The 12047-nt window shown below is 35.2% G+C and overlaps 1 protein-coding gene across 1 annotated transcript in view; it reads right to left on the bottom strand.

Moving 5' to 3' along the window:
• The window catches only part of ATRNL1 (attractin like 1), a 542236-nt gene that overhangs the window by 394898 nt on the left and 135291 nt on the right, over positions 1-12047 (bottom strand). Inside the window, exons 16-17 of the mRNA XM_075504052.1 lie at positions 4931-5144; positions 2672-2860 (exon numbers count right to left, since the gene is read on the bottom strand). Of these exons, the coding sequence (XP_075360167.1) occupies positions 2672-2860; positions 4931-5144 (403 nt within the window). The remainder of the gene's footprint in view (positions 1-2671; positions 2861-4930; positions 5145-12047) is intronic.

The following is a 12047-nucleotide window of genomic DNA, read 5'->3' on the forward strand; positions in this document are numbered from 1 at the left end:
GGGGATATTCAAGTAGAAGGTTTTTTTCTTTGAAATTCTAGAGGTGGTCCAAGATTGTTCAACTGTCAGTTATTCAATCAAAAGTCATAATGGATGGAAGATGTGAGGAAGAGTGGAATGCAACTTTTTGGCAAGCAGGTATTAAAATGACAAAATGTCACCAATAAAACAGTGTTCTTCATTTTAATTCCAAGTTGTGAAAATAAATGTGAAGTTCTCAGTTGTTATATTTTTTCTTATAAATCACACATGCTTGCGTGAAGTTTTTTTTTCATTCAGAGCAAAACATCCAAAACCTCAGAAATCAGTCATTCAGAATAAAAATAAAATTAAAAAAGAGGATTTTTTTTTAAAGGTATAGTTACATTCCATTATTCAAGTAAGTAGAAACACTACCCCACCTTGACAAGGGAATCCACTTAATACTTCATTTCCTCAGCAGCAATAAGGATATATCTACCTAATAAAACTTTCAAGCCATTTAGACTGAAACAATGTCTGAACCATGTTTCATTTGGACATTCATTTTCTTGTTTAAATACAAAATATCTAATGCTTTAAACTCTGAAAAAAAACCTGCTTACAGACACAGGATCTTGTTTTTCAATTTGCTGAACAGAAAATACATTTTCATACAAAATTGCCTTTACAGAAGGATTAAGTGGTATAGAGCGAATCCCATTTGCCTTATTTAATATAAACTTTTACATACCTGACAAAAATGACAATTAAATTAAAAACAATTTTTTGTGCTCCCCAAACAAAATTAATCTGCATGATGTGCAAATACTACACAAACACAAAAAAACAGAATTAAAAGTTCAGGCTGAGATAATATACGCTATTTGAAAAAGCTAAGCATCATTCATGTGGCATTCTGTCTATTTTATCTCCAAATTTTCAACCTACTTATCTTCTGCCACAACTCATTATCAATATTTTATAAGTTGCAAAATTGATTCCTTATAGGAGTGGAAAGAAGTTCAGTGAACTGTTATGAGAGAAACCTTTACATAATTACAGTATTATTAATTCCAAATATATGGGACAAGAGATTAACTGTTCCTATTATTTCTTTGTTCTTAGACCAAATGTGGGTTGATGGCGGGGTTTAGAGGACATAAGGACACAAGGAACATGTAAACCTTACTTCTAGTCCACATTGAACCTGGACACTAGAACCTAGATTAATATCTAAAATTTAGTAAGCATAAAAATTTACCAGAACAGGTCAACGTTGTACCGATTCATTATATTTTATGATTACTACGGATGAAGAAGGAATCTCTATTAAGTTAGGAATACAGGCTCTGCAGGTTCCACTATCCTTGGCCAGTTTTACCTGAAAGAAAAATTTTCCTATACCTTATTTTCTTTTAACCGAGATATATGTAGTGGCCTGGCACATATAGCCATTCTTCTTTCCTAAGATTAGAATAGGTCAATGGTTCCTATTACAGATACGACAGGCCCTTATTTTACTTAATATTTTCCCGAGGCTTAGGTGAAAGCAAGTAACTACCTTCTGTATTTGCATCCATAATCTATTAAGTGGAATCATGATCTAATTATGACCATAAAGCAAGTTGCTTCTTGTTGGACAACATCATCAATCCTGCCACAACATACCCAGAAATAAATTGTTCCAGAGATACTGATATCAAAAGACCCTTATGGAGAGGGAAAGGAAGTTGCAAGTAACTAGAGAAACACTCTCACAGAGAAGAGCAGTAACGAGAGTTCAACAGTACACTTCAGAAGTCCTATATATTAAGTTTGGATTGGAGTCCTTTACAGATAGGAAATATATTAATCAAATCTTGAAGGACAGTAAAAATACTAAGAACTAGTCGTCTGTAGGATGGCAACTGAGGAATTTTTCTAAATAAATCACGACCGAGACAAGAATCTAAGGCACCAGGCAGCTTGCTCCAGCATCTCCATGAATTATGGCACCAATATACACTGGAACTGCATGGTGCTGAACTTAACAAGGTCCAGCCACTGGGACTTGGGAACAAGTAGCTTTAGCTGAACGGTATACTTAAAGGTACATTGAGTAGGTTTCTTATTCTCCTAGAGATGCATTGTATCAATTTCTGATGAAATATGCTTCCAAAGGGGACATCTGGCAAGTACCTTTGCTGCTTGACACAGAACTCACCTGCCTTGTTTTTAACTTTGCGTGCTAGGAAAATGTATTTCTTTGGATCTACTGACAAATTAAATCAGAATCTTAAAAACTCTGAATTCAGCTCATCTCCCTTTTTTAATAACTAGATGTGGTATAAGTCTAAGGTCTGCATATTATTTCTCTAATTTTAACAGTATTTTGTTCCAACTCATGGCCATTATTTGACACACTACTGCTGGTCGCAAATAACCACGGTGGTTTTTCTTTATCTGAAAATAATAAACACTTTTTACTATCTTTTTTAACAGACTAAATATGTTTCATCATAAACAAATTACCAATATTTTATCTGTATCTAGAAAATACACACACAGTACTGGCTGCTCGCATTAGTAGCTATATAACATGATTCATCTGAAAATATTTTTATCTTTAGTGAATGTGCTGAATCCTATTCATATAGATGCTCTTTTGAGTGGAAAAAATACAACATTAAATACAATATTTAATAGGATGAATGTTCATTAAGATACTCACGAGAGCATGTGGCAGTTTGCCATTCTAGACATTGTCCATATGGGAAGGAGATTATATAGGCATTTGAGTCAACGCATCGTTTTGTACTGCTACACCACATACATTCCATGCCATTACTCGTGCAGTTAGAACATGTTGTTCGCAGGGAGCATGGCTTTTTGCAGGGTCTGGCATTCTGGTTGGGACTAACTGGAAAAGAACCACAAACATTTATAATTTTGAACACAAGTACAATCTCCTTTTTCTTTCATCATATGTTCCATTACAAAAATCCTTGTAAAAGTGAAAGCGGTTGCTTCCTTAATTAGCTGTAAATAATTTAGTCCAATTTACAGTGCAGTATATAAATACAATAATATTTTATAAAAATTATTAAGTAATAATCAGCATGAGTCATACTAGAGCTCTAAAAGAGTCCATTTAAAAATTTTCACAGCAATTTTATCTATATACTGAAATAGTAAATTTAATATTCATTGCCTGGTAATGTCAGCTTAGTTACTTGCACATACATGACATAAAATAAGTCTCAAACTTTTATAGCAAGTACAGTAGAGTTCTGGGTCTATTGTTCTCATTACTTTAACAGTGTATAAGCAACAAATATTCTACTTATGACTTATCCCCTAAAATTTTGCCTTATAGTGTACATATGAAAGTCACTAGAATCCAAAGGGAAAGTAACAAAAGAACCATTGTTCAATGCAAAACAGATTTGGTTGGGTTTTTTTTTTTTTTGTTGGTTTTCAGTTTTATTTGGTTTTCTCTAATAGATATCACATTTTGAATAGGTTAGCGGTGTATGTCATCTCAAAAAGTTGTAACACACAAAAAGAACTTGTATACCCTAACACCTGATTTTTGCTTTGATTTCAAATAAAACTGTAAAGTGTACAAGAACAAGAGTATAGTAATTCTTAGCTAGGAACACAAAAGTATAGGTAGCACTATATTTTCCATACAGAAGCGTGTTGTGAAACATCGGGATTAAGCCCTCCTATTTATTGCCATGTTTTTGTATATTATTGACTCATATTCAATACAAGCCAAGTTCTCAAGCCATTCTTCATCTGCTAATATAGTACGCCAAATTACTTAACCAAGGCTGTTCCTGCATTTGACCTACCATGTACGTATTCAAGCTGTGGTTTGCAATTAATAAAAAATACAAAGTAAAAACTAACAACAATCAGCTGAACTATAAAAATAGTCTCATAAGGCCGAAGTACTTTGACTTCTATAGTCTTTGAAGCACCTCAAGATAAAAAAAAAAGCTAAAACAAGACACCAGTAACAGATGCATATAATATTGATCTAATTGTAAAATACTGCATCTTAATGTCATTTCTATCCCACCTAGTGTATCCTTTATATTTTGAGATGTCTCTTCCATTGTGACTATATCTTTTACTATTCCAAGAAACATCTGGTACATGATTAACTACTAACTCAAAATTAAGAACAGTGTGAAAGATGACATTTATAGGAAATATAGATGGCAGTAGGAGCAAGTGTACAATATATACTTTGCACCTACATTACTGTTTGGAATTGCTTATAGGAAAATGAAGGATTGATAAGATCATGCTTTGGTTATGCAAGTTAGCAACTCTGACAATTTCACAGCAAAACCATCTGATTGATAGGCAGTATTCCCAACACACCAACAACGCAGCTATTTTCCAGTTTTGCACAGACAATGCACAAAAATCTGAAGGGGAAACTTTAAGAACGTCATGTGCTCAACCTCACAGCCATGAAGAGAAACATAGGACAACCGGAGCATGAAAATGCTAATTTGAACTGTCAAGTGACTATTTGCCACAATAATCTTTACACACAAACAAACCTAAAAGATGGAAACAATAATTTTGGTTTTGTTAGTCTTTTAGACCATTAAAATGTTCATTGATGTTCAGAGAGATTCAGAAAGAAAACATCAGCCTTGTTGAACACCTCCATAGACATTTTCATGCTACAATCACTGTTATCACTGACTACTACTGATTTAGAGACAACTTATAAGACTTCTGGTGTAATGCAAACTAAGCCATGTAAACTAATTCACAAATAAATATTTGCTGCTTTAGGAATATTGTTTGTTTTCTAGATTAAAGCTCCTTATTTTTCAAAAAATAAAAAACTTTTTTTTTTTATTATTTAATCCAAATTGTCAAAAAATCCCTCTTAGCCAAATGAAAACCCAAACAGTTTGATAATCATGACAGTAACAGTAACTGAGTATAAGAGATTGCTTACCGACAGGTTTTTCACACACAAGACCATCTGCCATTGCAGTGCATGGATTCGCTTTCAGACCTGCCACCTCTGCTCTTTCTAGGTATGCACAGAAGCCGGAGTCATTTGGCTCTCCAGGAAGCCACTGCAGAGTTGTATTTGTAAAAGGAGACATGTCATCCCATCCCCAGTAGGAGATGTTGATCTTGCGTAAACCCACCCAAGGCGAAATTTTCTATGAATCAGAATGAAACAAATGTGAGATAATTAGTTAAAATGTTGGGGTTTTGGTTTTTGGTGGTGTTTTTTTGTTAAAACATTTCAAAGAATAGCTCAGCAGCAACAGCCTCACATTTTGAGAGAATTCACCACGTTCTTTTCTCGCTTTATCGTCTCATCAGTCATTGTCCATGCAGTTTTTATCTTAATTGTTCTATCTTGCTGACACCCCCTCAAAAAACAAAACAAAACAACCAAAAAACTCCACCCACTATATGTTTCTGTTCTACTAAAAATCTGTGTTTGTTCTGTTGAAAGCCAATTCAGATTCCTATTATTTGATACAGAGTCAGAAACCAGGCCAAATGGTCATAATGATATTGTTTGGGGTTTTTTTTCCAGTGGCTACTATACTGATTACTAATTGCTAGGCCAACGTGTACTTACAATGTGTACTTATGTACACATAAGTTAACAGCAATTCACAGAAATCAAAGGTCAGGAAAAAACAGGATAAATATTCCGTCCTCTAAAATCTGTATTGCTGATACTGATCAACATCTTTAGGCAATTCAGAGACAGAGATGAAAGTGGCACATCCACAACTCCAATGCCATTTATTAAAATTGTAATCAATGTGTATTTTTGATTTATAAGATATTAAAAGACTAGTCTAGAAAACATAAAAAGCATTAATTCTCAAAAAGATTTAAGATGTATCAGTAAAATTACATCACACAAATTCTAATCATTTTTATCATTTTGTCTTTATACAATTACGAAGAGAGAAAGCAGATTTTGAGGAATAAAGGCTTTTGCCTGCTCCAGGATAAATCTACACACATTTCTTGCTCCTATCACTGTAAAAATCTGAAGATACTGAAAACAAACACATTTCCTCATGTAATCTCTGTGCAGGCAGTTTTCATTAACCCCAGTTTAAATATAAGGAACAGAGCTATAGAGACCATGGGCTGTGACAGGTATGTGGTGGTAGGTGAATACCAGAGATCCAAACAACACAGCTATCTGCACCAGGCAAAGGACAGATGTTTTCAGCTCCAAAACAGAGATGTTGATCTGATTGTGAATTAGGTTCTCAACTGATTTAATTTACAAGCCAAGGTACATAAAACACTATAATATACCTAAAGGGAACCTGTCGCAGTTCAAGATCTATGTGGTATTTCACAATCGAACCAGGAGTCACTGCCATCATCTCTCAGAGGGATCTTTCATCTTTGATCTCACATCTTTCTTTGGCCACTAAGGTTTAATACATGACTGAAAAACCTTTCAGAGCTCTTAAATCTACACCCGATCAGAGCATTCCTTTTTCCCTTGCCTCATTAGACCAAACTGAAATATGAAGGATTAATAATTTTGTTTCAGAAATACCAGTGAATTACTTTTTTAAAAAAAAACAGTAGGCAGATAATCAGTACTCCTGATCTCCCTAAAATGTGGTCCCTATGCTCTCTTCTTCTTCTGTCCTATCAGTTGGGAGCATGATCAAACAAAAATTGCTACAGCAACTAACAGACTTACAGATACAAGAACAGACTTAAATAAACCAGAAAACGACTAAGAAATGTTCCATTTCATAAGCAGTGATGCACTCTCGGAGACTCTTGAACAGCAATGAGAACATCCAGCAAAAAAGCCACCACCCACTCTTGCGTCATATTTCTGTATTTACTTCATAATTTCATTGCTACTTCAGGTGACCAACTTTCCAGGTGTCTGAGAGAGCTCCCATGTTCTGGATACTAGAAAGAACATGATGTAAGCAGTAAAAGCAGAACTGGAGCATCTGGAAAGTGGTAGATAATACATCTGTTGTCTTATTTGTTTTTTAGTTGCCTGGATTGCTGTATATGTATGTGGTCCACATGCATCAGAAAACCTTAGATATTTATGCATGTCACTAGACATCTTTCTGTAGAATGCTAAGCATGCACACCAGGCACGTATGAAAAATGTCAGGGGCTTAGGCAGGATAAATTGCTGACAAACACAGACCTAAAACAACCCTAAATGCCTACTTTGGGGCTGAGGAATTCTAGCCAAGAGAACCTTCAACATATTACTGACTGTTTCGATTGCACTGCCAAATAATTTGGCCTCAGCATCAGTATATAGAAAACAGAGATCCTATTCCAGCTATGGTGAAAAGCACGTCAGGCCAATAATGAATACTGACAGTGCAGCAGTGACATTTGGAGAGAAATTCTTCTATTTGAGTAGGAGAGTGTCTCAAAACCCCTTTAGGGGATAAAAGCAGCACCCCTGAAATGAAAGACTTCTAGCAAAAGCAACACATACCATAGTCATCATCATTCTTGATAGCTGTAATATCTGGACAACTTATAGTCATCGTGTCAAATATCTCAAATTCCATATGTACCATCTTTGGCTCTTTGCTAGTGTAACACAGCAAAATACAGACCTGAACGCTGATTAGCATGCTATCAAATACACACCATTGAAGCTACCGCCTTGCAGGCTCACTTATGCTGCTCTGGGCATGTTGTTAGGATGCCAAAAACAGATTATCCAAAACATTTTTTTTAATGTCTCATTAAAATATGGTAAATAGCTGAGAAGTAGGCCACCAAAGTGCTCCAAGGAAATGCATAAAGCACATATTCAATTATGTGGCGTTAATTCCATGATGTGGTGGACTACAGCTGAAGACTGCTGGCGATAGCAGAGCTTGCGTGTTGATATCACCAAAGCTTATCAGCAAAAATGAGTGTTGCTGCACTGCACGAAAGCCAACAGAAAAAAAAGTGAATAGAGAATTCAGGAAGTTCTACCCGTGACACCTGCAGCCACCAGCATGCTGTGACTATCAAACTAATTTCTTCACAAAAAAAAAGCATAAATCTAGTCCTTATCTCTCAAACTGATGAAAGGTTCAGTCATAATAGCTGGGATTCTCAAAGTACTTGAAGCAACTGAGGGACTTCAAAGGCGCCAAATGAGAATGCCAATTCAGTTTCTTCTTCAGGCTTAAGAAATAATGCGAGTTAAACACCCTTCAGTTGAACTCTATGGTTGTTTCATTTAACGCAAAATGAATGTAGGAAACTGATGCCTTTGCTTCGAATATCTTGCCGAAGATGCTTCTGAAGGGAACCAGACAGGAAGGAAACCAGACTGCCTGTTCTTTGTACCCAGAACTCACTGATATAAGATTCTAGTTTCCAGGCCGCTTGAAAAAATATTGTTATCAAACCAGGTGGGTGAAAAATACAGTACAAATCAACTCTTGCTGACATGAAATCAGCCTCTAATATGTCTAAATTTTTCTTCTCAAAATATCAGCTTCTTTATTGGAAGGTCAGACAATCTTTGCTCAATATGTAAGTGGAAGAAAGTTACTCCTTAGATAGTTCTGAAGACTTGTTCTTTCTTCCTCAAGGCCTTGATGACTGTATAGTTTCAAGATGCCCAAAAACCACAACTGAGAAACCCATCCTATCCTCACTGTATTTGGCACTAAGTTGTTCAGATTCAGAGTTGAAGAGGAACCTACAACTCAATCAGAATCAGTTCCTCTTCTATTTGAGGAAGGAGGAAAAGCTCCAACACACGTGAATGAGTACACATGTGAACATGTACACATGAAAGAACTTGTCAGTAAACAATGAGATTACCTAGTTCAGGAAATCATTCTTATTCAAGACACCTTTGTCTCACCACACTGGGGTTGTGCTGCTGCTTAGCTTCCTACTAGGGAGCCAGACAACAGGTGAGCAGAAATGTACTGAAACTTTTTCTAAGTGTTTTGACTGTGCCTATCTCGGTTCTTCAAGCTGACTATTATAGTATCTAATGTATGTCACAATTTTCCTGGGTGCTTTAAAGTAGTCCACACTTGCTGGAGTTGCCAGTCCACTGTGGACAAAAGTCAATGGGAACTCCAAAAGCATGTGGTTCCTACCATTACTAGAATTTTCCTTTCATGCCAAATGCATGATCATCATGTGTTGCACTGGTAAGGAGGCAGCAAGGTCTTCTGGAGACCTTCACTGTCTGAGCTCAGCAGGACCCGTTCCAGCTCTTGTCTCCTAGCAGAATCTGATTTCAGCAAGGCTGATATCTTTTGCTAGAAGCTAAAGATTTTATCAGAGCTACCTCCTCCTTCATTGCTCCAAAATAGAAAGGGGAGCGTTTGCTGTCTCTAGAGAAGGTGTAAGAATTCGTTAATGCAAAGTACAGTCTGCAATGCCCTAGCTTTAAGAAAAGAGTGGACAATCTAGTCCAACTTGGGACTATATCTAGCTTTGCTCATTTAGAAGCCAAACAAATGGTACAGCTCCACTTTATAGCTGCTAGTCCCTAGAAACTTGGTAAAAATTGTGGTCATTCTGCCCTCCCATCTCTTGATTAACAAAGCACTAGCAGGCAAGCAGGGTGGAAGCAGACATTGCTATTCATAAAGATTTCAGTCTCACAGAGAGGTAGAGTAAAAGGGATGTCCCTTCAGATGTTACACGCACATATGCACAAACATACAAAGACAGACCAATGAATTTTCAGTGACACAGTGCATACAAAAAACCCACAAGGAAAATGTATTACTCATGTTCTATTTATACTCAGCTCTACCACCCTTCCATGAATATGGAACGGTAAGACAGGTGATATCTCCTAATTCTTCGTTGACATTATAAAACCTAAAATTATTTCAACTGAAATTATTTTCTAGCTAGCTGAAGTTAATTGTCATGTTTGTTTTAATAAAGTTCATTTTAATCATGCAAAAGAAAATATCTTAACAGTTGGAAAAATTTAGTAATTAAAATAACAGCACTTCATATTTTTAGACATTAGCTATCAAAATACTTCTTTATTTGATGTCTTAACTTCCCTAACACTTGAGCCTTATTATCTGCTACTACTGCTATTAATAAGTAATGGAAAAGCTTCTGTTTTGCATTGACATGAGACTAACCATTTGCTTTGAATCATAATCTTAACTTTGCATCTCTTAACCACAATTCTCAACTGTATCTAGGGAATGAACTTCTATTTATGCCTCTTAAATTTTTTAACTTTTAAATACCATTATCTTTTTAACTAATGCTTTATCATTTCTTTGGACATCAGCGCTGAACATTTTTATTCCCATTTAAAATCATTAACAGCTAAAAGCTGTATTTCATCTACATCATGATACATCCACAAAAAGTCACCAAAACAAATAATAGCTTTTTGACTACATAACACAGATAATTATTCTTCACAAGATTTAGGAATTATTTCAATTATGTTATAGATTTCTATGTGAAATGGCGAAGTTCATAAAACTTTGCCTTAATTTTTCCTTCGTGTGGGAAGAGGAAAGGATAGGGAGGAAATTGTGGCTCATAGGAGCAAATATGAATTCCAATATACTATTTTTCTATTTTTATTCAACATGCATAGGCCAGAATTTGTTTAAACATGATTGTAGAATACCACTGCTCATATTCTGGCTGTTTATATTGAGACAATTTTTTTCTGGAATACTATCACTCACCATATTTTGAAAAATTATGTATACTTTCAAGTGTTTCAGTGGAGAATTTTTTTAAAAATTAGGCTCCAAGGCATATTTATGAAAACTCCCATTATACATTAGATACAATTCATTTTAAAACAACATCAACAACCACCAAGCTTACTCAATAGCATTCTAGGTAACTTATCAGTAAAAAAAAAAAAAAAAAAAAAAAAGAGTGAGGAAAATACCCAGAAATGATCACAGTAAAATTCTACAGTGAAACAAAGCAATGCAATACAAAGCAGGTGGCCAAATCCATCTTGGCAAAGCTTGTAATGGGCCTGACTAACATTGCACTGGAGAATGCAATCAAATATATCCTGAGAACTACTCCATAGCTTTATCCCACTACACGATTGAAAATTTAGAACCATTCTCTAGAATAGGTTTCTCCTCTCACCTATTTCTTTCTAGGCCAGTTTTTAGAACTCACAACCCATCTTAGAAGCCATATACTTGTGCTTGAAATGCAGCTAGTCACAGTTTATCTGTTTTTATAGAACAATCTTTTATAACACTGATAACAAGTTGCCAAAAACCCTTTTAAGTGAGAAATCAATCTTTATATTAAGTTAGAAAAAAGATTTAGGAATTATTAAATTCTGAGACAAATTGCTGGACAGGGCTTCATTTTCATCTGACAGAACAGCAAAATTGCAATCATATGATGCATACCAATAGAACATCATTCTGTACTTACATCTACAGTCCTATTTAATTGAACATAAGGCAAGTTTTTAGCCATTACAGGAATTTATTAAAAACTGATCACTAACAACTTCAAAAATGTGCTCTTCTCTTATTCTAAACCACCCAATTTTAATTTTATTTTATGTAGTAATTATGGAACTACGTTAGAAAGGAAAGTTGTGTAACCTTAACTAGAGAGCTGATACTTCATATTAAATCCACTGTTTACTCCGAAAATTTAAGTCAGACTAAGTTGCTTTGAGATCTACAGTGAATCTGATCATTTGTAGTCATGATACATTTTTCAGGCACTACTGCTGCCTCAGCGCTAATTTAATGAGGGATGAATAATTTGCAGATGAGTGAAGTGAGCAAGTCTACCTTTACTGAATAGCCAATTACTACTGAGGCTCAAAATTCTCCTCTGTTTCTTAATTATGCAAATTGCTAAGGAATTATATATCTCTTTCAGAAATTTATTCCCACCTTTATTTAAATTCCTTTCATTTTGGATCTTAAATTGCCCTGGAAGTGTACGATATGCTTCTGACTCATTTTCTAATGTGTGCATCACAATGTGTTATTACCAAACTTCAACAAACTTTTCAAGAATCGTTTTAATTCCTTGATTTCTAGGAACATAGTTGCCCTAGGAAGAAACATTCAATTAAACTT

This window comes from Mycteria americana, chromosome 6 (genome assembly GCF_035582795.1).
Source record: "Mycteria americana isolate JAX WOST 10 ecotype Jacksonville Zoo and Gardens chromosome 6, USCA_MyAme_1.0, whole genome shotgun sequence".
NCBI classification, from domain to species: domain Eukaryota; kingdom Metazoa; phylum Chordata; class Aves; order Ciconiiformes; family Ciconiidae; genus Mycteria; species Mycteria americana.